Source organism: Scyliorhinus canicula, chromosome 6 (assembly GCF_902713615.1).
Source record: "Scyliorhinus canicula chromosome 6, sScyCan1.1, whole genome shotgun sequence".
Classification (NCBI taxonomy): Eukaryota; Metazoa; Chordata; class Chondrichthyes; order Carcharhiniformes; family Scyliorhinidae; genus Scyliorhinus; species Scyliorhinus canicula.
This window is the reverse complement of record NC_052151.1, coordinates 127,921,732-127,949,185: the sequence shown is the minus strand read 5'-3', so window position 1 is coordinate 127,949,185 and position 27,454 is coordinate 127,921,732. Positions and strand designations below refer to the sequence as shown.

At 50.7% G+C, this 27,454-nt stretch overlaps 1 protein-coding gene across 13 annotated transcripts in view; it reads left to right on the top strand.

Moving 5' to 3' along the window:
- The window catches only part of otofa (otoferlin a), a 500,940-nt gene that overhangs the window by 174,524 nt on the left and 298,962 nt on the right, over window positions 1-27,454 (top strand). For all 13 annotated transcript variants that reach the window (XM_038800135.1, XM_038800124.1, XM_038800129.1 and 10 more), the window contains exon 4: window positions 3,758-3,857. In XM_038800135.1, the coding sequence (XP_038656063.1) occupies window positions 3,758-3,857 (100 nt within the window). The remainder of the gene's footprint in view (window positions 1-3,757; window positions 3,858-27,454) is intronic.

Genomic DNA, 27,454 nt, shown 5'->3' with positions numbered 1-27,454 from the left:
AAACAACAAAGAAAGCCAAGTATAGCCACTGACGCTCGAGATAGTGATTGAAGAAATAAAATATGTTGAGCAAGGCATTTTCATTGTTGCACTATTTATGTGAACCTAAAGTAAAGAATTAAGATAGTTCAGGGAAATATTTTTATTTCACAGCTTGACAAGATGAAAAGGTTGCTTGGATTTCATTGCACATTTGTTGACAAGCTGAAGCTAATTAGATTATATCCTAACACAACTGCCGCTAGGCCAGAGACAAAGCTACAAGGCATTTAGCTGAAAAACATTTTCTAAACTAAATGAAAGAAAAATCTTTACTTAATGAGATGTAGAAATATTTTATATACTTTATCAATCATGTGGCTACGGTGGGACTACACCTGGTACCCTTCATTTGTCCATGTGTTAGGACTGGCAGAAATAAATAAATGCAACAAATCAAACCTAAAGGGAATGAAGTTTTCTTTTTAAGTTGGTTATTTTTTCAATTGTTGAAGATCAAAATAAAGATTTTAGTCTTCCTGACTTAGGTTGGGACTTACAAAGGAGATACTCCACATACACAACAGCATTTATTGAAAATACTTGAGAATCTTTTTTTATGAATAGTTGAGAGAAACAAGAATCGTAGCAGACTGGATATATATTCCTGTCCTGTCTGATTCTAAGAAATTGGATTTGAAGAGAACAAATGCTGAAGAGATGAAATACAATATCAAAATGGGCAGAATTATATAAAGGAAAGGAAAATGGAATATTTTAAGCAAATCTACTTTATAATTCAGAGGCAATTTGTTCCAGAAGCGAGTCGAGAGCAATGTCGGAAAGAAAAGTCAAGGAATGCATGAGGGGAAAATAAACAACGTAGAAAACTTCTAAATATATTGGGAAGGAACATCTTAGGCAGAAATATACTAGCATGCAGAGAAAGAACAAGAGATTCATCAGCTTCATGAAATGATCATAAGGGAAATACTGGTATTCTGTGTTTAAAAGGTGTATTTTGATTTTAGCCGCAGTAACACTGCCTCCATTTTTGTTATATTTTGTTATAGCTCACTTATTGCGCATGTTCAATCTTTTAAAAAAAAATTAGTAACCACTTCGCTTGTCACTTTCATTGACCCCTTTGCTCCCTCCCACTCATCTCTTCCCTCTCCCAACCCATTTTCTGCTTCCCTCCCCTGACTCTCCCATTCACCCTTCCCTCCTCTGAACCCCTCACTTGCTGCTTACCTCCCCTGACCTCCCAAGAGCAAGCAGGAGAACTGGGGGAGGGAAAAGGCCAGCAGGAGCACAAGGGGAGAGCGAGAGAGTGAAGCGGCGAGCAGGAGAGTTGGTAGAGGGAGACGCGAGCAAGAGGGTCGGGAGACGTGTAGAAAGTGGCAAGCAGGAGGTCAGTAAAAGAGTCAGCTAGTAAGATGATTTTTGGGCCAATTGTGTTCAAGGCAGCTGATGGGTCTTTAATGCAAACAGGCCAGGAATGTAACCCACACTTATTACATGCTTTCTTATGGGGCAAGTGATTTTCATTTAGCCAGCCATTTTTTGAGAATACATTAGGAATGCTAAATGGAAGGTTGCTTTATAGCAGAAAATATCAAGAACAATAAGAACCCATTGTACAACTATACCAGTGTGATGAACGGTATTAATAACTGCCGTAAACGGTACCTGACATTTAATACCTTGCCCCTTTAAGAGGCTTGGAACCCTGGGGGACTCCGCCTCTGGCTACACCCCCAGGAAACGGTATATAGGATAAGGCTCCATGTGGTGAGCACACTTCTCTCGGATGCTGTTCAGTTCTCTGTAGATTAAAGCCTTTTGATTACCGACCTCGCTCTCGCGTCGTAATTGAGGGTGCCTCAACCAGTAACTATTAATAGGAATAGAAGGATATGGGATCATTTACCAGTGACGATGAAAGCTGGAATGTGATAATGGGAAAATTACAATTGCTAAATGATATTTGTGACTTTTTATAATATGAGAAACACTTGAGTTGACGGATGAATATAAGAGATTGGTTATCACATTGTTACCATTACAGAGGAAGACATATTAAAAAGGCCTTAGAAAGCTTTCACAGCTCATTCAATAGGGAAACATTGCAGTGGATTTTACAGCAGCCAATAAAGGCGTATTTTGATTTTAGGCCACAATAACACTGCCTCCATTTTTGTTACAGCTCACTTATTGCACATATTCAGTCTTTGTTTTAAGAGTTGAATCGCCAAATGACAGACCTGAAGAGTTTAAGTTGTTTGTAGTGAAGCAAAATAGATCATGGAGAATAACAGCATCTGTTTGCAGAGATTTGGCGTGGTTTCAGAATGAATTCATGTCTGACAATTTATTGTTCTTTGAGGAGGTCACAGGTGTGATGCCCGATTCACGGAATTAATAGCAAATATTAGGCTGGGTTGCGACAGCACAGGCTGGTAATGTATACGGAGTGGAAGATGAATACTGTAGGGGTCCACAGGGGTCAGTATTGGGACTGCAGTTTTCTTTATTGTTTTTATGAATGACTTGTAAGGGGGATATTATTCATGAAGTCCCAATTTTTCAGATGATGTCAAACCCGGAATAATGGCTCGTGGAGGGGATCAACTTCCACGAAACAATAGGATCAGGACAGAATGGCCATGAGGTTAGGTAGAAGGAACAGAAAAGGGGATTACATGTTACAGAATTGTGTAAATCGGATAAATTGAGCAGGGGTTTTGCTAGTTAGTTCATTAAAACCATCAGTTCCTTGTTTGCTATCAGTGAAGAAAGCAGCTAAAATGTTGGTATTGCCCCCCTGAGACTGTAGTGTCAGAAAACAATGGAGGATTGGGAGGAAAATAGGTGGCAAGCTTTAAGATTTTGACAGGCGTAGAGATTTTGGATTGAGGGAGCTAACAAGGAGCAAAAGATACAGTTCAAGGTTCAGTGTGTCATAAAGTAATGGGAAATGTAGCCATTTTGTTTTAGTCAGCAGTTGATAAAATTGTGGAACAGATTACCAACATGGTTTGGTAACTCCACATGGATTTAAATAAGGGCTGGATGAAGTCCTATTACAAGTTGAGCATCCATTATCCGAAATGCTTGGGGCCGAGTGTGTATCGGATTTCAGAATATAATTTTGGAGGGGATGAAACAGCCTGTTCCCGGGACCTGCACATGTGCGCCGCATTGGGACCTACGCATCACCAGGGAACCTTTCCAGAGTCTTGTGGGATTTCTGACTCGTGTCATCAGATCGGAACTAGAAAAAAAGTGCAGGTTTTGGATTTTCTCGGTTTTTGGAATTTCAGAGAAGGGATGCTTAATGTGTACAAAACTGGATACTGACTATTCAATCCAAAATCACAGTACAGAAACCATAAAGAAGTTTTAAAGGATTAACTAAAATAGACAATGGTTATTTTCCTGCCCAAAACATTATTTTGTTGCTTTGTGATGCATTGTTACGTATTGCAGCTTGAAACGCAATTTTTACATTGGACAAACTTTGGCAATGGTTTCTAGATGCTGGTGCAAGTCCACATACACAATTGCATTCCTTCGTGAAATGATCACTAATATGCATTTTCCTTATACACTGTTATTAAATAGTACCATTGACAGTAGAATTGACCATAAATTGGTTTCTTTTTCGAAAATGATATGACGGTTATGTGCAGTATATCGTGGGTTTTATCATTTGGCACCATTTCCAAATTCAAGAAATGTTGGCGCTGATGTTCCATTCTTGTGTTCCTCCCAGATTAATTGGGACTTTCGGGATGGTATTACAGAAGGTAGTGGAAGAAGGACATCTGGAAATTGCAGACACACTAATAGATGACAACAACAGCTCAATCAGGGTAAGTGTTTTGAACTTTTTTCTCCCTTACTAGTGTTTGGCTCCCTTCATATCCTCCCACCTATCTTTCAACAGAGAAGGCAAACAGAAGGAAAGTTGTTCAGTCTAAACAAAGGAAGATGAGGCCTCTTTGATATCCAGACTCGGAAAATAGGACAATTTTACAGCCCCATTGCTGATATATTTCAATAGTGGGGGAGAGCACATAAAATAAAGTGGGTGTCGCAACCCACCTAATAATGGTCACCTAAGGACTTATTCCAACTCCAGCACAATAATAGGTATGGCTGGGGAAGGCAGCTGACCAGGCAGATTTCACTCCCACCAGGGCCCCGTCCAAGGTGATAAAATCCCAATTGTGCCTCCCCCCACTCCTCTAAAACCCGTTCCACTGCCACCTTCCCCCATCTTGCTGTGGTCCCCAAAGCCTCTCAGAAAAAAATACCATATTTACCTTCAAGTCTGGTATCTACATTCTTCCTTTCTGGGGACTACTTGCGTCTGGCGGAGCTGAGACGATGGAACGTTCGGCCAATCGGATTGGCCAGACAGAAGCTCTCCAGGGTGGGGCTTCCTGTCCCTGAGGGTAGACGTTCCACTCTTCTCTCATTTTGACCACTACCCTTAGCCTGTTAACTCTAAAATACTGAAGGCATAGTTTTTATTGACCTTGCAAGTGGTGTGGGCCGGGGGGGGGGCGGGGGTGGAGAATACATATGGAATACATTTTCCATAATATTCCCCCCAAGTTGAGAGCCAGGTTTGAGCTGTTGCCAGTGTGATACACTCCGCTCCCCACTCCTTCCATCACACTTCGTTTGGTGGTACATTTCTACAGATAAGGGCGCAGGGTCTTCACTTGGCCAGTAACCTCCTTGGAATGGCTATCGGCGGCAGATTGTCACTCCATACTGACTTGCCTGTGCTTAAATTGTAAAGCACCAGTTTCGCATGGCCTTTCTGACTCAGGCCGGGTGAGACTGAACATCGGAGGATGGGAGCTTTAGACGTTTGGGTGGGGCAGTGGGAAGGGTGGAGTTTCAGACATGGCGGGATGGGATTCAGAACTCGGGGTGAAATTGAACATCGTGGGGGGAGATGGACATGAGGAGGGGGGAATCGGGCAGGAGCGGATGAGTCAGGTATGGGGGAGGAGTTGGACATTTGTGGGGAGGTGGGGTTGCAGGCGGGGCCATGGGGCCAGATCCAGTTGGGGGTGGGTCAGGTTGTGGGGGGCTCATTTGAATCAGGAGGTGGAAGAACCGGTGTGGGCCAGGCCCTGTTGCGTCGGGGTGGAGGTGCAGAATATTTTGCGGGTGGGAATACCGTGAGGGGTGGGATGCTTAGTTGGGGGGCTGGCGATGTGGAGGGTGTTCCCTGCAGGGTTCAGTCTGGGTCTTTCAAATAGTTACTCTGAATGGAATTGCATTTATTCCCCCTTCTAACTCTTTCAGAGTAACTATGGGCACGTTCTAACCAAACAATATCAATCCATTCTGAGCGGGATTAGCGAGTAAAAGCGGCAGGAATGACCCCGCTATCTAATGTTGCTATTTTGGGCCCGGTGGGGCAACCCGCCGCTGCCGCAGACCCCCCCCCCCCCTCCCGCATCCACCAAACCCCCCCCCCCCCCTCCCGCATCCCCAAACCCCCCCCCCCTCCCGCATCCACCAAACCCCCCCCCCCTCCCGCATCCACCAAACCCCCCCCTCCCCGCATCCACCAAACCCCCCCTCCCGCATCCACCAAACCCCCCCTCCCGCATCCACCAAACCCCCCCCTCCCGCATCCACCAAACCCCCCCCCTCCCGCATCCACCAAACCCCCCCCTCCCGCATCCACCAAACCCCCCCCTCCCGCATCCACCACAACCCCCCCCTCCCGCATCCACCAAACCCCCCCCCTCCCGCATCCACCAAAACCCCCCCCCCTCCCGCATCCACCAAACCCCCCCCCCCTCCCGCATCCACCAAACCACCCTCCTCCCGCATCCACCAAACCCCCCCCCCTCCCGCATCCACCAAACCCCCCCCCCTCCCGCATCCACCAAACACCCCCCCCCCCGCATCCACCAAACCCCCCCCTCCCGCATCCACCAACCCCCCCCACTTCCCGCATCCACCAAACCCCCCCCCCCCCCGCATCCACCAAACCCCCCCCCCCCCCCGCATCCACCAAACCCCCCCCCTCCCAGCCATCCACCAAACCCCCCCCACCCGCCTCCCGATCCACCAAACCCCCCCTCCCGCATCCCCAACCCCCCCTCCCGCATCCACCAAACCCACCCCCTCCCGCATCCACCCAACCCCCCCCCCTCCCGCATCCACCAAACCCCCCCCCTCCCGCATCCACAAACCCCCCCCCCCCCGCATCCACCAAAACCCCCCCCCCCCCGCATCCACCAAACCCCCCCCTCCCGCATCCACCAAACCCCCCCCCCCCCGCATCCACCAACCCCCCCCCCCCCGCATCCACCAACCCCCCCCCTCCCGCATCCACCAAACCCCCCCCCCCTCCCGCATCCACCAAACCCCCCCCCCTCCCGCATCCACCAAACCCCCCCCCTCCCGCATCCACCAAACCCCCCCCCTCCCGCATCCACCAAACCCCCCCCCTCCCGCATCCACCAAACCCCCCCCCCCCATCCACCAAACCCCCCATCTCCCCCCCCCCCCCCCCCCCCGCACCAGGCCGCACTTAATGTCATTTCCTGCACTGAGGAGCTCCAACGAGCAGATCTCCTAAGTGCAGGAAGAATTGGGAACCCATTTTTAAATGGTGTCGTTATCGACTCCCCCCTCCCCCTCCCCCTCCGACGCGACCCCAGACCTCCCCATAATGTCCCAACTCACCTGTTGGGGGGTCCTTGTTTCCGCCCCACAACCTGCCACATACTGGCTGGCACACTCGGGCCTGATGCCCAGTACAGGCAAAATGCCAGCTTGGAACTTTGGCATTGCCAACCTGGTGTATTGAGCAGCCAGGGGCTTGCCCAAAAGGGACTCGCAAGTGAGAATTTAAATTCTGTGTCCCAGACCCTGACCGGCATTCCCCATGGTCCCAGTTTGGGATGCTAGACTGGAATGCCACAGCAGCAGCTTTATTTCTGTTCAGGAATAAATCTTTCTTTCATTTAGCCAGGCCTCTGCTGGAATTATTACAATATGTAAAAAAAATAGCAGTTAGAACTTTATTTAACTACTGCTGCTTCACTTGAGAGGAGAGCCACAGGTTGATCAGACTGAAGATTTCAGGTGCACTTGTAATTTCATAGTTTTGCTCCCATGCTTGCAGGCCTATCATGCAATTGCTTCCTGCTGGGGCCCATGGGTGGCCCAGAATGAATCCTGCTTTCCACCCCCAAGAGTATAGCTGAGTCAAGGAATTCCCAATCTGTACTCTGGGAGTTCCACCAGATATGCCTCAAAATGTAGGCAGGACAGGCGGGCAAATGGGTGAAATGCAAACTCCACCAATTGAATTTGCCTGCATTGAATTTGCGGAAACAACTCAACAGAACCAGGGTCGCTTCAAGCACCCAACCGCCCTGCCTAACCACATTCAAATCCTGTCCCAACAAAGAGCTCTTATTTTAAATGCATTCAAACAATCAGAAATCATCTTCTTTCCAGATAACATTGGCTTTCAATTACAATCAATAATTAATGGCTAAGTTCCATTAGCAATAGAATTAAGCAGTTCAGGTGATTTTCAATCTGTAAATGTACCAGCAACAGAAAATCAGCAAGATAAAGATTTAGAAGAAAACAATTGAAAGTATTAATTGTGGACAAACTCGAATCAGCTCCACGAGTTCGCAGATTTTCTTATTTTGTGGGTGGGCTTGTGAAATCCTCCTATTTTCTCCCCATCATTTTGGGCCACGCAGCATCACTTAGATGACATGATCAGTAGCCCATTAGCAGGAGTCCAGCAATAATGTTCAGAACTGAAGGCAAGGAGGATCTAGAGTCTGCATCTTGGATCCGCAAGACTATTATCCTTAGATTTTGACTTTTAAAAAATAATACACGCACTGACCTTACTTTGAGGAAGGGGAGCGTGACATACAAATTGGTCAGAACTGGGCAAATTTGGAAACAAAACCTAGGCATACCTAATTCTAATTCAAGCTCTACTTTTCAACCTCATTCATAAAGGGAGGTAAACTCTATACAACTCTATTAACTCTATTTTAAAATTGTATTTAATGCTAAAATTTTCCAACCTTTCGATTAAATATTTACAATTGAAGGGAAATATATTTACATCATTAAATATTCAAGACAACATTATCCCTGCCCACCTTAATATTCAGTGTAGTTTTATAAGTGCTAGGAAGGACAATTTTGTTTCCATCTATTGGTTATTTGATCTTTTTTCAGTTCATTGATTCTGTTCAGGGTCTACATGTGAACTGGATAAGCACCTGAGGAAAAAGGAAAATGCAGGGCTATGGGGAAAGGACTGGGGAATGGGACCAGCTGACCGGTTCTTGCGAAAAACCAACACAGGCACACCCTGTGCTGTAACCATTCTCTGATTCTGTGGGTTCTCTATAACCAAATCTGGAAAACTGACATAACAGCAAACTTAGGGTGTCATTATAGGTATTTTTCTGTCTATGCAACTTCCCTCTGTGACTACTTGATTGTTATAAAATCCTACTACTTTGTAAAATTGAATGTCCCTTGTTGTCACTGGTCATCCATGACAAATAGCTTCCTGTTGAAAACGATGCCTTTATTGCAAAATGCGTCTTAAAAACTGACTGACATCTGGGGCGGAATTCTCCGAACCCCCGCAGGGTCGGGGAATCGCCCAGGGCCGGCGTAAATCCCGCCCCTGCCATGGCCGGAATTCCCCACCACCCGGGAATTGGCGGGAGCAGGAATCACGTCCCGCCGATCGGCGTGCCCCCCGCCACTGACAGGCCAATCCCGCCGACGTGGTTTAAACCACCTCTGTGCTGGCGGGATTGGCGACGCGAGCGGGCTCCCAGGGTCCTGGGGGGGCGCAGGGCGATCAGACCCCGGGGGGTGCATCCACGGTGGCCTGGCCCACGATCGGGGCCCACCGATCGGCAGGCGGGCCAGTGCCGTGGCGGCACTCTTTTTCTTCCGCCACCGCCACGGCCTCCACCATGGCGGAGGTGGAAGAGACCCTCTCCACCGCGCATGCGCCGGTGGTGACGTCAGCGGCCGCTGATGCCCGGCACATGCGCGGACTCATGCCGACCAGCGAAGGCCTTTCGGCCAGCCCCGAAGCCGGCCGGCCGGCGCCAAAGGCCGTTGGCACCGGTTTTGGCGCCAGTCGGCGTAGCGGGAGCCACTCCAGCGCGGGCCCAGCCGCTAAAGGTGTGGAGAATTCCTCACCTTTGGGAAGGCCCGACGCTGGAGTGGTTGGCGCCACTCCGCTATGCCGGGACCCACCGCCCCGCCGGGTAGGGGAGAATTTTGCCCCTGATCATGATATTCCAAGTGGCAACCTGGAATTGTTTTCAAATTCACTTATGGGAGATCACTGGCATCACTGGCTCGGTCAGCGGTATTGCCCATCCCTAATTGCCCTTGAGAAGGTGGTGGTGAGCTTCCTTCTTGAACCGCTGCAGTCTTTGTTGTGTCGGTACACCCACAGTGCTGTTAGGGAAGGAGGTCCAGGATTTTGACCCAGCAACAGTGAAGGAACAGTGATGTATTTCCAAGTCAGAATGGTGAGTGACTTGGAGGGGAACTTCCAGGTGGTGATGTTACCATATGTCTACTGGCCTTGTCCTTTTAGATGACTGATTGTGCCTTAAGGAGACTTGGTGAGCTTCCTCACTGCATTTTGTAGATGGTACACACTGCTGCTCCTGTTTGTCAGTGGTGGAGGGAGTGAATGTTTGTGCAAGGGGCACCAATCAAGCGGGCTACTTTGTCTTGGATGGTGCCTAGCTGCTTGAGTATTGGTGGAGCTGCACTAATCCAGGTAAGCGGAGAGTATTCCATTACACTCCTGACTTGCACCTTGTAGATAGGCTTTGGAAAGTCTGGAAGTGAATTACTCGCTGCAGGATTCATAGACTCTGACCTGCTCATGTAGCCGCAGTATTTATATGCCTAGTCCAGTTCGATTTCTGGGTAATGGGAACCCTCAGGATGTTGAGAGTGGGAGATTAAGTAATGGTATTGTCACTGACTGTCATGGGATGATGTTTAGATTTTTTTTGTTGGAGATGGTTATTGCCTGGCACTTGTGTGGCAAATTATCCTATCATAAAGTTAAAGGCAGATATACCTTTGACAGACATTAGCAGCGGAATGTATATGGTGGAGGTGGACTCAAAATTCATGGCTTATTTTATGAAGCACAGGATCTGCAAGTATTATTAAGACAAGTGCACATAGGAACAACTCTGTCTGAATGGCTACTGGTGTCTGTGCATCATACTCTTCCAGTGCTTCTGGACAATAGTCTGTAGCTCCTCAGATTTTAAAAAATTTTAAAAATGTAGATGTTCTGAATAGAAAACCCATTGGGCAGGATTCTCTGTCAAGCCTCACCCGTTTTCTGGTGCAGTGCGCCCCGCCGGCAGCGGGATCCTCTGTCTTGACAGCCGGCCAATGGAGCTTTCCATTGTGGGCACCCCCGTGCCTCAGGAAATCCGCAGGTGCAATTGCACTGCCAGCGAAGCGGATCCTGCCGACGGAGAATCCAGCCCATTGTGTTTTCTTGGGACACGGGAAAAGTGGACAATCGCATCCCTGGAAGCAGCGCACCAGTACTGGAGATGTATAAGTGATGCAACAGGGATATTGGCACCAGGTCTACCTTGAGATTGGGAATGGGTGTTGACAGGATGGGGGGGGTATTGTGAGTGGATGATGGGTGGCTAACAGTAAGCCACTGGTGTTCCATTGTGTATATTTTTCTTTAATCTGCATTTTTGAGTCATTCTCCAGCAGTCCCTTTTTGCTAGTTTGACTATGTTAAGACCAAGAAAAATGAATGCAGCCTTAATCAGTTGCAAACCAATCTGAGAAAGGGGACTGAAGCAAGTGTTGAGTCCAAGATTACAGTAGGAATTTTGACCTGATACTGCATTCAGGTATGTGTTCTGGACAGCTCTGCGGCATCCTAACCAGTCCAGTATGTGAAACTCTCTCTGCCGTGAACACCGGAGGCCACATCGAGGCTTCAGCACCTACGTTTTGCCGAAAAGATCACTGCGCAATCCAATTTCTAGGCCAATTAGGTTTACGATTAAGACAGCAGAAAATATTTATTGAATAGGAATGGAAAAAGACTTTGTTCTAAATTAATCTAATACATTTTTAACTGAGTGAAAGCCGATCCAGCTTTAATAGGAAGAGAGATTTCTGACTTGTTTAAAATTGAAGAATGGAGCCATTAGGTAGAAAGTGAAATGTTGGGACTGCAGGCAATTTTGATATGTTAATTTTAAGATAATAAAGGGGCATTTGAAAAAATAATCAAAGTAGTAACTCATAGTCACGTTGTATGTAAAGCAAGTATTCAAAATTATGATGAATTTAGCACTTAACAATCTACCAGAAATCATTTGTCGCTTGGAGTTGAATGAGCTCAAGTTATACTGTTAGATTAAAATAAATGTTTTGTATATTTTTTTGCAAATGATGGTGGAAGTGAGGCTGCAGATGAGATAACTAGTATTTAAAAAAACAATCAGCACAACTCAACTGAATAAGACACCAGGCCTCGAATTCATCCTAGATTCTTGTTTCCATAATACATACATGGCTGGTCCAGTTCAGTTTCTGGTCAGTGGTAAACCGCCACCCCCCCCCCCCCCCCCCCCCCCCCCCCCCTCCCTCGATATTGACAGAGGGGAGATCAAATTTATCAACATTCAGTCTTTGGCAAGTGATAAGTGCCAAGTAACATCCACACCACACAAGTGCCATCCTCTGACCATCTCCAACAAGAGAGAATCTAACCATCCCCCCTTGACATTACCACCGCTGAATCCTCGATTATTAACTTACTGGGGCTAACCATTGACCGGAAACTGAACTAGACCAGCCAAATAAATATTGTGACGACAACAGTAGGTCAGAAGCTGGGATCTCTCAAGTGAGTAACTCACCTCCTGACTCCCCAAAGCCTGTTCTACAAGGCCCAAGTCAGGAGTGCAATGGAATACGCCCCACTTGCCTGGATGAGTGCAGCTCCAACAACACACAAGAAGCTTGACACTATCTCGGACAAAGCAGCTAACTTGATTGGCATCTCATCCGCAAACATTCACTCTTTCCAACACTGATCCACTGTGGCATACCTGTGTACCATCTGCAGGATGCACTGCAGTCATTCACTTGGCTCCTTCGACAGCACGTTCCAAACCTGAGACCTCTACCACCCAAAAGGACAAAGGCAGCAAAAACATGGACCAGCGCCACCTTCAAGGTCCCTCCAAGCCACACACTCTCCTGACTTGATACGATGGGTGGTATTTTCCGGTCACACTAGCCCTGAGACACGAAATTCCCGTCTGAGATCAACAGATCTTTAAACGGTCCATCAAGATTTTTCGTCCAAACTGTGATGGGCAGGACCAGAAAGTAAGCCCCATGTTACCATTCCTTTACTGTCGCAGATTCAAAATCCTGGAACTCCCTTCTCAATAGCACAGGTTTACCTACACCACATGAACTGCAACAATTCAACCTTGCGGCTCACCATCACCTTCTCAAGCGCAGTTTGGGATGGATCAAAAATGCTGGCCCAGCCAGCAATGCCCACACCGTGAATGAATAAATAAAATCCGAAATTACTGAAAGAATTCTGAACAAAAAGAGCTTAAATATGTCATTAGTGCGAATGGACTGGTGAGTAGCTGATGGAATATCTTTGCTCAAGAAAGAAGAAAAGGATGATGGATATTGACCACTTTCAGCTGTGTCCATTCTTTCGAGAATCCATAGTTTGACATATGATTAGCATGTGGAAGTGGAAGGGTGCCAAAGGGCACCCAGGTCACAGGGTGGAAATCATGGCAGGCTGACACCACTCCTGATGTAGTCTGGGGATCCATCTAAGCATAGCATTAGCGCCCGTAAGACCAGAAAAGTCGACACCAGTTAGGTTGGCATGGGTGCAGGGCACAGTTTAGTGATAGGAGTTAGGGCACAACCCTGTACATATGTTTACATATTAAACACCTGTGTACAATGTTACAACCTGCCTCGGTGCTCGGTCAGAAGGGTGTGAGGGTTGGGCTGCACTAGACTGGCCGCTGGGTGGGGGGGAGATGGGCGGATGTTGGGGAAAGGCTTGGCCCAGGGACCATGGTTCAGCCAGAGCTCACCGCTCCTGCGCCCCACCCCCATCCCTCCTGCTCCACCCCCAACCGTCCCCACCTCAGCCACCCTAGGGAATCGATGGGACCGTGTGATGGAATGGCCAGCTCGCATGTTTCTCTGGGGCAGGCTCCGCTACTGCATGGTGGTCCTCCTTAAGCGAACCCCACACCATGGGGGCCTCTGGCCCTGGTACCCCCAGCGGGACACTCTGTGGCCCACATCCGGTACCCCCCCCCCCATAGGGGCTACTGTGGCCATTGTCCTTGGGCAGGCCGTGTGATGTCCCGCCGGCGGTTGCCGGTTTGTTGGTGGGGGTATGTATGGCAGAGGGTGGGATGTGGGGTAGGTGCTGGGGTGCAAGGGTGGCGGCTGGATTACAGGGGGATGAGGAGAGGGGGCACCTATTCCCCCCCCCCCCTCCCCCACCAGCCCTGGCAGTGTCCCAACCCTAGCCAGAGCCGGGTCAGTGTCAGGACCAACAGCCCGTGATTGTGCTTCTTCATGTCTTAACTCCTCTCTATTCCTCATCAGCCATTGTGGCTGTTTCTCGGTTTTAAAAGCACAAACGAACCTCGCCGTCGGAGATTTGGCCCAATGGAGGTGGAGGATTGCAGAGGCCCCGGAGAATACCAGGTCAGGCCCACTAATGATTGCAAATGGCAGTTACTGTGCATGTGGAGAATTTCGATCTGACGTGAACCCAGCGGACACCACGATCTGGGCGTCAAACCTTAAATCTCCACCGAATCACCTTTCCCGATTTCGGCATCAGCCAACGGAGAATCCCGCACATGCTATATTAAAACAAACATTGTTATTAACACAGTATTAAACTAACTTAACAGCACAGAAATATAACTTACAATTACCAGTTAAACAGTGCTTAACAATAAAACACTTTAACTCCTAACTGCTGCCTTCTTTATCTCCAATCAAGCAAAACACATCACAGATCAAAACATACTTATAAATAAAGTTAGCTAACACAGCACAGGAGTACTGGATAAAGATTTCCTTTCAAAGACTGCATGGAGAGAAAGAGAGATTCCTGACAGGAAGCAGATTCTTGTCTGTGAAATACCACTGCAGTAGCTGCTGTTCTATTAACAGCTAAGTCTAAACTGACTGCTAGATACCTGGTACAGACCTGGCTCCTTTTATTACTTCATCATCTTTATCATGACATAATTTCTTAAGTCTAAACACGTGAGCGCAAGCTAGCAGCTGCGTTACACCTGAAAGGCAATGCGGCATGGCTCAACATAGCTGGTGGATGCTGGGAGATCCCTCTTCTGGCATTGACCCAGATCGCCATGCTTCACAAGATCTAATATGATCCCGTAATGTGAATCCCGCCCAATATTGGTGGATCACGTTTTAGAAAATCTGTATATTAGAGCGAGGCAGTTAGTCTCACTGTAATATACACTCCCACAATCTAACCAAAGCACCAAATTGCCAAGCTGGCATTTTTCCCGTGACATAGATCAGGTCCAGGGGTGCCCTGCGTGGATGCAGGAGCTTGGGGGGGGCACCTGTGGACCCATTTATAGGTGAGTTAGGGTTTGGGGGGGCGTCGGTAATGGAGGGGGGTGAGAGAGCGAGACACCATTTAAAAATGGCATCTGCTTGTCCTTCTGCACTGATGAGTTCCAGCGAGCGAAGCTCCTCCAGTGCTGAAAATGGGGGTAAATATGGCTTCATCACGGAATTCCCCGTTGAGGCCCCAAATCTTCCCGAATGGGAACAGAGCCCCGTTCGATAGTGTGTGGTTTCTCAGCACTCCGAACGCTGATAAACACCCGGCTCAACGCGTTAACCATGGGACTCTGTTCCCATTCGGATAGATTGCGCCCAATGTCTCTAATTATCTACTCCCCAGCAATCATAACAAAAAACTCTCCTTTTAAACATAAGCATGGTTAAAATTAACAATGATCTAACTTTCACAACATCTCAATTGCATCCAGTGTCTGTCTTTCTTTTATACCAGGACTATTTAAAAGTATTACTGCATCAGATAGATACGTACCCTAAACCAGGCATTGAAGACCATTACTGCACCAGACACAGAAAAAACAATTTCTATACCAGTTTCTTACATTCATTACATAAGGGGCAGTGTAAGGATGCACTATCAATTAGAACAAAGAACAAATAAAATTACAGCACAGGAACAGGCCCTTCAGCCCTCCCAGCCTGCGCCGATCCAGATCCTTTATCTAAACCTGTTGCCTATTTTCCAACGATCTACTTCCCTCTGTTCCCCGCCCGTTCATATACCTGTCTAGATGCATCTTAAATGATGCTATCGTGCCCGCCTCTACCACCTCCGCTGGTAAAGCGTTCCAGGCATCCACCACCCTCTGCGTAAAAACCTTTCCACGCACATCTCCCTTAAACTTTTCCCCTCTCACCTTGAAATCGTGACCCCTTGTAATTGACACCCCCAATCTTGGAAAAAGCTTGTTGCTATCCACCCTGTCCATACCTCTCATAATTTTGTAGACCTCAATCAGGTCCCCCCTCAACTTCCGTCTTTCCAACGAAAACAATCCTAATCTACTCAACCTTTCTTCATAGTTAGCACCCTCCATACCAGGCAACATCCTGGTGAACCTCCTCTGCACCCTCTCTAAAGCATCCACATCCTTCTGGTAATGTGGCGACCAGAACTGCACGCAGTATTCCAAATGTGGCCTAACCAAAGTCCTATACAACTGTAACATGACCTGCCTACTCTTGTACTCAATACCCCGTCCGATGAAGGCAAGCATGCTGTATGCCTTCTTGACCACTCTATCAACCTGCGTTGTCACCTTCAGGGTACAGTGGACCTGAGCTCCCAGATCTCTCTGTACATCAATTTTCCCCAGGACTCTTCCATTGACCATATAGTCTGCTCTCGAATTAAATCTTCCAAAATGCATCACCTCGCATTTGCCTGGATTGAACTCCATCTGCCATTTCTCTGCCCAACTCTCCAATCTATCTATATTTTGCTGTCTTCTCTGACAGTCCTCCTTGCTATCTGCAACTCCACCAATCTTAGTATCATCTGCAAACTTGCTAATGCGACCACCTATACCTTCCTCCAGGTCATTTATGTATATCACAAGCAACAGTGGTCCGAGCACGGATCCTTGTGGAACACCACTAGTCACCTTTCTCCATTTTGAGACACTCCCTTCCACCACTACTCTCTGTCTCCTATTGCCCAGCCAGTTCTTTATCCATCTAGCTAGTACACCCTGAACCCCATACGACTTCACTTATTCGATCAACCTGCCATGGAAAACTTTATCAAATGCCTTACTGAAGTCCATGTATATGACATCTACAGCCAACGAGACGAGAGTAGAATGTAATCGAGGATTTATTACACAAAGATGTGTGGCCTCCTACAGCAGCTGACGAAATGGCTGCTGTACGGAGAGCACACATATTTATACTCCGCCTACTGGGCGGAGCCAGCAGGCAGGTATCTACCCCCGTACCTATAGTACATGGGCCTTACCGTAAAACTCATATCTATATATACAGTATAATACATCAGTGGTGACTACCACATTCACCCCCTGTTAAAAGTGAGTCGGGGGTGGTGGAGAACTATACAGAGACAAGTTGCTTTTAAAAATCACAGAGAATATTACAAAGTAAGGCGGTCTAGTGCCTTGATCTGTCATTGAGAGCGCCGCAGTGCTGGTGGTGACTCTGGCGTCAGCTTGGTATTCGGTGACTCCGGGAGCGTGTCGAAATCCTCTTCAACCCCGGGTTGGAGCAAGGGGAGGACGGATTGTCCTGGAGCGGGAGCTGCGGTGGGGTGCGCCGGGGGAAGGGTGGGTGGCGCCGGGGCAGTGGGGGGTGTGTGTGGGGAATCAGCTGGTGCTAGGTCCCTGAGGGAGACTGTGTCTTGGCGGCCGTCGGGGTACACTACGTAAGCGTACTGCGAGTTGGCGTGGAGTAGCTGTACCCTCTCAACCAACGGGTCTGCCTTGTGGAGTCGCACGTGTCTACGGAGGACAAACAGGTCCTGAAGCTGCCAGCCACGTTGGGAGCGAAACCTTGGAGATGGACTTCCTGCGGAAGGCAAAGAGACATTCATGGGAGGTTTCGTTAGTCGCGGTGCACAGGAGCGACCGAATGGAGTGAAGTGCGTCGGGGAGGACCTCCTGCCAGCGGGAGGCCGGGGGATTTCTGGACCGTAGGGCCAGCTGGACAGCCCTCCAGACCGTCCTATTCTCCCGCTCCACCTGCCGTTGCCCCTGGGGTTGTAGCTGGTCATCCTGCTCGAGGCAATGCCCCTGGCAAAGGGGAATCGGGAATATCCGTCGACCACACTGAGGAAGTATGGGTTTTGGTCGGTGGAGGGGAGGGGCCCTTTGAATTCCACGCTGAGGCATTCAAAGGGGAGGGAGGCCTTCACCAGGTGCGCATGGTCTAGCGGTAGAAATGCGGTTTACACTCCGCGCAGACCTGTCAGTTCCTGGTTATAGCCCTGACTTCCTCGATGGAGTAGGGCAGATTGCGGGCCTTAATGAAGTGGTAAAAACGGGTGACTCCTGGGTGACAGAGATTGTCATGCAGGGTCCGGAGTTGGTCCACTTGTGCGCTGGCACATGTACCTCGGGATAGGGCATCGGGAGGCTTGTTGAGCTTACTGGGGCGATACAAAATCTCGTAGTTATAGGTGGAGAGCTCGATCCTCCACCTCAAGATCTTATCATTTTTGATCTTGCCCCGCTGTGTGTTGAATATGAAGGCAACTGAGGAGAGGAGAGTGAGGAGAGTGAATCTCCTGCCGGCCAGATAATGCCTCCAATGTCGCACAGCTGCAACGATGGCTTGGGCCTCCTTATCGATGGAGGAGTGCCGAATTTCAGAGGCATGGAGGATGCGGGAAAAGAATACCACGGGCCTGCCTGCCTAGTTGAGGGTGGCGGCCAGAGTGACGTCTGATGCATCGCTCTCGACTTGGAAGGGGAGCGTCTCGTCGACCGCATGCATTGCAGCCTTGGTGATTTTGGCCTTGATACGGTTGAAGGCCTGGTGAGCCTCGGCTGTCAGTGGGAAAACGGTGGATTGAATCAGTGGGCGAGCCTTGTCCGCATAGTTTGGGACCCACTGGGTGGAATACAAAAAGAACCCCAAGAACTGCCTTGGGGCATTGGGGAAGGGGAAGTTCCATGAGGGGGCGCATGCGATCGGGGTCGGGCCCTAGAACTCCGTTCTGGACAACATAGTCGAGGATGGCTAATTGGTTCGTGCTGAACACACACTTCTCCTTGTTGTAAGTGAGGTTGAGGAGAGTGGCGGTGTGGAGACATTTGGAAAGGTTAGCGTCGTGGTCCTGCTGGTCGTGGCTGCAGATGGTGACGTTGCCCAGGTACGGGAAAGTGGCCCGCAGTCCGTACCGGTCAACCATCTCCTGTTGGAAGACCTAGACCCCATTGGTGACGCCGAAGGGAACCCTAAGGAAATGGTAAAGCCGGCCGTCTGCTTCGAACGCAGTTTATGGGAGGTCCACCTTACGGATGGGGAGGTGGTGGTCGGCAGATTTCAGGTCCACTGTCGAGAAGACCCGGTATTGTGCAATCTGATTGACCATATCAGATATGCGTGGGAGGGGGTACGCGTCGAGCTGCGTGTACCAATTGATGGTCTGACTGTAGTCAACGACCATCCTGTTTTTCTCCCTGGTTTTCACCACTACCATTTGGCCTCTCCAGGGGCTGTTGCTGGCCTCGATGATACCTTCCCGCGGCAGTCGCTGGACCTCAGACCTGCTGAAGGTCCTGGCCTGGGCGCTGTGCCATCTGCTCCTGGTGGTAACTGGTTTGCAATCTGGGGTTAGGTTTGCAAAAAGGGAAGGCGGGTCGACCTTAAGGGTTGCTTGGCCGTAAACAGTAAGGGGTGGGAAGGGCCCGTCAAATTTCAGGGTTAGGCTCTGGAGGTTGCACTGGACGTCCAGGCCGAGTAGTAAGGCAGCGCAGAGGTTGGGGAGGACGTAGAGCCGGACGCCGCTGAACTCTACACCCTGGACGGTGAGGGTGGCGATGCAGTACCCCCGGATTGCCATGGGTGGGACCTGGAGACCAGGGAGATTCTCTGATTAGCGTGGTGTACCACAAGGGAGCAGCGCCTTACCGTATCGGGGTGGATGAAGCCCTCAGTGCTCCCGGAGTCCAGAAGGCAGAAGATCTCGTGCCCGTCAACCTTCACCTTTGCAAAGCAAACGCGAGGTTGTGCGGTCGAGACTGATCAATCGTGACCGAGGCGAGCCGCGGCTGGTTGACGACGGCTGGAGGGGATGAGCGGCCTGATGAGGTGCCCAACCAGCAGGGGTCCTGAGGCGGGTAAAATGGTGGCACCCACGGGCTGCATGTGTCCTGAGGCAGGCACGATGGTGGCGCCCTCGGGCCACAAGTGTCCTGGGGTAGGCACGATGGCGGTGCCCATTGGTTCTGAGGCAGGCAAGATGGCGGTGCCCACAGCCGCACATGTTGTGAGTAGGGCAAGATGGCGGCACCCACTGGCCGCATTTGGGGGGTGCCAGAGCAATAGCGGCGATTGAGCGGGCCTGGCACACTGCAGCAAAATGTCCCTGCCGGGGGTGTTTTAACTGTCCGCAGAAGTAGCATTTGGGACCCCGGGGTTGGTTGGCTGCCGCGCAGCGCAGGCGTGGGGTTTTCTGGGGGCGGTCGCTGATGGGGTCCATGATGGGGTGGCCGTTGGCGGGGACCACGATGCACAGGGGGGTGGGCCGCACGGTCGGGGGCATAGGCCTGTATGTTGCGAGAGCGCTAATTTTGTGGTCGCTGCGAGGTCAAGCGTGGCTCCTTCTAAGAGGCTCTGGCGGATGTAGTCAGACCCTATGCCCATAACAAACGCGTCTCTCATCAGCAGGTTCGAATGTTCAGTGGCTGAAACGGCCTGGCAGTCACAGTCTCTCACTAGGGCGAGCAGGGCACGCCAGAAATCTTCCACAGACTCACCGGGAAGTTGGTGCCACGTGGATAGGAGATGCCTGGCGTGGATTCTGTTGGTCCGCTGAGCGTAATTCTCCTTCAGTAGCACCATGGCTTCTGCTTAGGTCGGCGCATCCTGGACGAGGGGAAAAACGTTGGAGCTCAGCCGCGTGTACAGAATCTGGAGCTTCTGTGCTTCTGGGATTGGGTCTGGCACAGACCCGATGTAAGCTTCAAAACAGGCTAGCCAATGTTCAAAGTCTTTTTTGGCGTCGTCTGCTTGAGGATGCAGCTGCAGGCAATCCGGCTTGATTCGGAGGTCCATCTCTGAAAAGTCTCTGTATAATAAATTGATACATTATCAATTACGGCGAGATGAGAATAGAGAGTAATCGAGGCTTTATTGCACAGAGATGTGTGGCCTCCTACAGCAGCTGATGAAATGGCTGCTGTACGGAGAGCACACATATTTATACTCCGCCTACTGGGCGGAGCCAGCAGACAGAGATCTACCCCCGTACCTGTAGTACAGGGGCTTTACCGTAAAACCCATATATATACAGTATAATACATCAGTGGTGACTACCACACCTGTGAAGTGGTTTTTTTTGGTTGGGTTAGAAGTAAAATGGAAAGTTATGTTTAAAGTATAGGTTACCTACAAAAACACAGTGGGCGGGATTCTCTCAGCCCGTGCTGGTTGGGGGAATCCCTGTTCCCGCCAGTTTTTGGCGCGACGCCGGTCCAACACGTTTCACGATTCTTCCAACAAGCCAAAATGGCGCCGTCGTGAGCGACGTCGCACAGCCCGAAGAGTCGCCGGAGGGGGTCCAATTAGCGATTCTCCAGGGCTCCTGCGATTCTGCAGCCCTACCGCATGAACCCACCGGCGCCACTCTAACCTGCTTTTACAAATAGTGAGCTAGTCGTACTGGCTCACAATCCGGAGGCAGGATGTGAGGTGGTCGGCGTGGGGGACCTATGGGTGGCAGGACGGGCACGGGCATGGCTGCGAGGCAAGGGGGTGATGTGGGAGGGTCTCCAGGTTCTGGGGAGGGCATGGGAAGGACAGCCCCACCAGCCAGATACGGCCTGCCATGGCAGGGCGGAGCCTGAGCCACGGCCGCCATTACGGCAACCAGGCCGATGGGCACCGGCCCTGGGTGCTGGCTGAGCGCAAGCCCCCGGCCGTGCGGATGGGTGTCGGACACCCCCACCTCGTGGGGGCGGGCCACCCAGCCGGCAGCACCCACCGGTGGGTAGGTGCAGGACCGCACCCATGGCATCCCCCAGTGAGGGCACTGCCATCCATCGGTGGCGCCACCTTGAGGGACGGGCAACAGGAGTCGGGGAGCAGAGGATGCGGCCAAGGGTGGGTGTGCATGCGTGCGTGTGTGGCGCAAGCGTGGCACAACCGGCCAACCAGGGCGGCCATGTAGCCCATGGCATATGGTTGTGGAGGGGGCCATGATCCATGGTTAAACCTGTTGTCTACCCCCTACACCCTGCAGATCACAATGTTTGGGCACCAGCCAGTGATATTGGCCGCCGTGGCAGGAGCCGCTGCCTGCATGCAGCGCTGAGGCAGCGTCGGCGCAGTTGGCTCAGAGAGGCAGCGGCAGTTGCAGCAGAGAGACGGGCTGCAGAGGGCCAGGTGACACCCGCTGAGGCTGCAGGGCCGCCCCCCCGACAGGTGCAGGAGTAGGACAACAACGGAGGCGAGGCACAGGATGGGGATATATCGATGTGGATGGGGAAGGTGAGGAGCAGGGGAAGGAGGAGGAGGAGGAAGTCGAGAAGGAGGTGCCAAGGCGCCGGAGGTGCCCGATGAGGCATCGTGTCTACCGGCGCCGCATGTCCTTCGAGAACCTGCCGGACAGGGCATGCAGGAGGAGACTCCGGATCAGCCAGGAGTAAGTCGCCCATATCCGCCACCTGATGGCACACCTGGCACCACGTGGAACTGGGGGAGGACATGCTATCCCGGTGGCCATCAAGATTACGGTGGCCCTGAACTTTTACGCAACGGGGTCATTCCAGTCGCCGAGTGGGGACCTATCCGGAATCTCCCAGGCATCGGTGCACCTGTGCATCCGTGCAGTGACTACGCCCTGTATGACATCGCGGCACGCTACATCAGTTCCCTGTGGACCAGGCCCACTAGAATGCTTCGGCAGCCGTGGCCAGGATACCAATGGTCCAGGGGGTGATTGATGGGGTGCACGTCACCAGGCGGTCACCAGCGGAGAACAGGGACATGTTCATGAACAGGAAGGGGTCCTAATCCATGAACATTCAGGCGGTCTGTGACCACTAGATGAAGATCCTGCACGTCTGCGCCCGGTACCCGGGCAGTTTACATGATGTGTTTATCCTGGCACAATCGTTCATTCCCGCCTTGTTCGAGGGACACCCCCCGGCTGCGGGGCTGGTTACTGGGAATTACCTGTTGCGGCCCTGGCTGATGACGCCTATACAGACGCCACAGACCGACAAGGAGACCCGCTACAATGAGGCCCATGCAGCAACCAGGGATGTGGTTGAGAGATGCTTTGGGGTGCTGAAGATACGCTTCAAGTGCCAGGACCGCTCTGGAGGAGCCCACCAGTACACGTCGGAGAGGGTCCGCTGCATCGTTGTGGTCCGCTGCGTCCTGCATAATATAGCCCAGCAGAGGAGTGATGTGCTGGAGGAGGAGGTGGAGGAGGAGGCCGAGGGGGAGCCCGGGGAAGGGCATGACTCTCCAGATGAGGAGGATGGAAGGGGGCGGAATCGACGGGATGGGACATGGGGGCTGGATATGGACAGAAGGCTGCACGACAACACCGGCTTGGCCAGTGAGCACAGGAGGCATTGATCGCCGCACGTTTCACCAACTAGGGTGGTAGGGGCTCACTGAGCATGGGCACTGGCCCCACTGTACGGCACCACCTCACCATCCTGCATCCCCACCTCTCACAACACCGATAAGGCGCACCACCCACAGCACCCACCACCCTTCACTCCCACACGACCTCATGCATCACATTCCCCCATTTCACATCCACCTGCGGCACAACGGGCTGGGCTCACACGGTTACTTGTGGAAGGGGGTGTGCTTCCATGAGCAACCGTGTGCTCGATGCCATGGAGAATGATGACAAACCGCTCTGCGATGAGTTCTGAGCTCAAAATCGTTCGACAATGTCTGACTCGTGGCCACATTTATGCCCTCCACCTGGGTTGTGCTGGACACTCCATCGCATGGCCCTGTCGAATCGCTGAGGGCGGAGTGGCGTGGACGTCCGGGGGGTGGGGGGGGGGGGGGGTCACACAATGCACCCACTGGGGATCAAGTCCGTTCACCCCTCAACCACAGTGTCACTCAGTCCCCTCCCCGATCTCGCAGGCATCGGACATAGCACAGAGGCAGCTTGCATTAGTGTAACCGTGAGTTTAATTAGAAAGGTTATACACACGTGCCCTGGCTCCTGTAACTAAACTGTGCCCTGCAAATTATGAGGTGTCTAACTTCCTGGCCTTACGGGCCCTACCACTACGTCTCTGTGCCTCCCCGGACGGTACAGCAGGAGTGGAGGCAGACTGCTGAGACTCCTGCCCTGCGACTTGGCTCCCCGTCGGCGCTCGTTTCCTGGGGCGGCCCAGCTTGGATGGGCCAGGCTGCTCCTTGGGCAGCTGGTTGCTGGGGCTTTGCTTCCCACCGACTGTCCGGCCCCTCGGCTGCTCCTACCTCCACCTGCTGTACCGGGACGGCTGTGTGATCTGCACCAGTCAGTTTCCCAGAAACCTCATCACTAAAGTGGCCAACTGAGGTGAGAGTCTCCGCGGTGGTGGAGGGTGTGGGAGATAGCAGTGCCGAAAATTCAAGGTTCTCGTCTGAGCCAAAGTCCGGGGTCTCCTGCGTGACCCCTGGCCCGATGGGCCCTGAGTCGCACTCGTCTGCATTTCACTGTCCGGTCTGCAAGTCCTCTGGGTTGCCGACTTCTGTGTGTCGGTGTCCTGGGTGTCAGTGTCCTGGGAGTCAGTGTCCTGGGTGTCAGTGTCCTGGGTGTCAGTGTCCTGGGTGTCAGTGTCCTGGGAGTCAGTGTCCTGGGAGTCAGTGTCCTGGGTGTCAGTGTCCTGGGTGTCAGTGTCCTGGGAGTCAGTGTCCTGGGAGTCAGTGTCCTGGGTGTCAGTGCCCTGGGTGTCAGTGTCCTGGGTGTCAGTGCCCTGGGTGTCAGTGTCCTGGGTGTCAGTGTCCTGGGTGTCAGTGCCCTGGGAGTCAGTGTCCTGGGTGTCAGTGCCCTGGGAGTCAGTGTCCTGGGTGTCAGTGCCCTGTGTGTCAGTGTCCTGGGTGTCAGTGTCCTGGGTGTCAGTGCCCTGGGAGTCAGTGCCCTGGGTGTCAGTGTCCTGTGTGTCAGTGCTCTGTGGGTCAGTGTCCTGGGTGTCAGTGTCCTGGGTGTCAGTGCCCTGGGAGTCAGTGCCCTGGGTGTCAGTGTCCTGTGTGTCAGTGCTCTGTGGGTCAGTGCCCTGGGTGTCAGTGTCCTGGGCGTCAGTGTCCTGTGCGTCAGTGTCCTGGGTGTCAGTGTCCTGGGTGTCAGTGCCCTGGGTGTCAGTGTCCTGGGTGTCAGTGCCCTGGGTGTCAGTGTCCTGGGTGTCAGTGCCCTGGGAGTCAGTGTCCTGGGTGTCAGTGCCCTGGGTGTCAGTGTCCTGGGTGTCAGTGTCCTGGGTGTCAGTGTCCTGGGTGTCAAACATCAGTGTTAGGCGGTCCGACGCAGGCAGCGCTGACGTTGGGTATATGATGGCATGGCAGCACCGGGCACCCAGCCAAAGCACCTGGCGTGGGTGGGTGCAGCCCATGTGCATCAAGTAGGGGGTTGCGCCATCCCCCTGGGGGGTGGGAGGGCGCCTTTCACATGTGTGGGTGGTATGCAGGGGTGGTGCCAGGGGCACGTCACTGTGTACTCACCCTGCCTGCCCACGTAAGGTCATGAATCTGCTTCCGGCACTGTTCGTCGGTACGTGGGGTGTGCCCCACAGTGCTGACGGCATTGCCCACCTCCCTCCACAAACGCCGGATGGTGCTGCACGAGTGGTGGTGTCCACGTCTGGGGCACAGGATCGCCCTCCTCTCCTCCACCAGGTCCAGCAGCGTGTCTAGGTCGTGGTCCCTGAACCTTGGGCGGCACGCCGCACGGCGGCCATCTTGTGTGTCTCGGGACTGAGCGCCGCTCGCACACCTTTAGCGATGCAGTCCAGCGTCATTGACGCATCGTGCCTATCTGACGCTGGTCTGGGGCCGCTCCCACCCCACTTCTCGCAGCACCCGTCCTAGCCCCTTTTGCAGGCCAGAATCGCTTCTGACAGCGGCCCGTTCACGCCGTCATAAAACTCTCCGGGTGTTACAATGGCGTCAACACTTAGCCGCCGGATCAGAGATTCCCGCCCAGTGTTTAGTCAATATTGCTTTTTGTCTGATTGTTCGAGTAAAACACTTAAAACATGAAATCTTGTCATGTCCTCCTTTCAGCTACCAACAGGTCGTTCAAATTTATTAGCTAAATAGCTAAGGAGATAGCAAAACTATAAAAAATAAATTAAATTCTTAAAGGTTGTATTGTGCAGATTCACCAGGATTGTGCAGACACTATTATTACGAACATAAACCAGAGGTAATGGGATTACCTCCATAGCACCAGAGAATGGTAAGCAGAGTTTAATGAAATGTTTTAATATTATGAAGAGTTCTGATAAAATAAATGGAGAAGTTCTATTTCTCTGTTTGGTAAGTCAGTGACAGCAGGTTATTTTTTTCTAAGAATGAAGAAAGAGCACAGGGAATATTTTCTGCAGGGTGCTGCGTTATTGACAGTTGAGATATTTTTCCAGAGAAGATAATTGAAGCCGAGACCATTTCATCTTTTAAGAAAAGCCTGGATAAATACTTGAATCCAAGAAAAATTGAGGATTATGGAGAGAGAGAGAGAGAGAGAGATAGGGGAGTTAGTCTCGGAGTGGTCCAATGAAGAATCAGGGCAGGCATAATAAGCTGAATGACCTCCTTGCATGCTGTAAACTTTTATTGTTTTATACACAAAGTTTCTCATCATGATATAATCCCAATGGATAGAAAATTCGAGCTACAATGTTCTTTCAGAGAGCCAGTGCAGACTTGATTTGCCGAATGACCTCCTTCTGCTCTGTAAAGATGCTGTGATTCTATAATGAATTGGTACATCCACAACACTTATTTATAACACTGTTAAGTCTTTGAAGCTTCCTTTTATAGTGAACCTCATAATTAGCAGATGTCTTTATTTTAATAATGATGATTGGTGAAATTAGCAGATTGCAGAGTACATGATGGGCAAAGGAATATGTACGTAATGTATGCAATTGACTATAATTTTCAGTGTTGTCTTAACAACAACAAGGAACCAATCAGAACAGATTCAGACCAAAGTCTGTTTTGTGCTGATGATGCTGTTATGTTTTTTAATACTAATCTAGAGAATAGGAAGCACCATGTGTCAGTAACAATGTTTGGGTCTGAGATGTAAGGCCTAATAATGTTAATGGCTTGTCTGATGTGCTTATGAACTTTAAATTAGTTGCTACACCCTTGCTGTGCTTAAGGCTGCTGTTCATGCAGCATCTCTAATGGACTATTAAGACCATAATCATTAATGAGAATTGTTTCATTTGGAAAACCTCCCTGTCTGATGAGCTTTTTGGTTTGTTGATCTTCTTATGGATATTAAAATATCTCTCAGCTTCAGTCAATACCTGGGTTTGCAGTACACATGTAGAGCACATCAAAAAATATTTTGGCGATAGCTTTAGTCAATTCTTAGTCCAAAAATTGGAGATAATCTTTGAGAACTCTGTCGGCTGTTATCTAATTGTTCGCACTTTTGTCTCTGATCATAGTTTCAAGACTGACTCCAGAAACCTGAGCATAAAAATCTAAGCTGGCACTCTAATGCAGGCTCTGACAGATAGATATGAAAGATCCAATAGAATTATTTTGAAGAGGAACAAGGAAATTCTTCCAAGTAATCCTATTTATTGCATATTCCCTAATATGTTTCTTCTGTTTGTCCAACTATCTGGGTGGGTTGGAAGTAGCTATACCATGAAACGTTGAAAGTACATGGAACAGGATAGGTGGGCAGTTTGGTTTTCTCTTGTCTGTAATCTTCAGCGCAATTCACCCAATAAATGTCACGTGTCATTTTGGTTGAGTTTGGCGGGGTAATTCATGCAGCTTTTTTGGGTGAGATCCAGACCGGCATTCACCGACACTTAGTCATTTTATTGGGAGC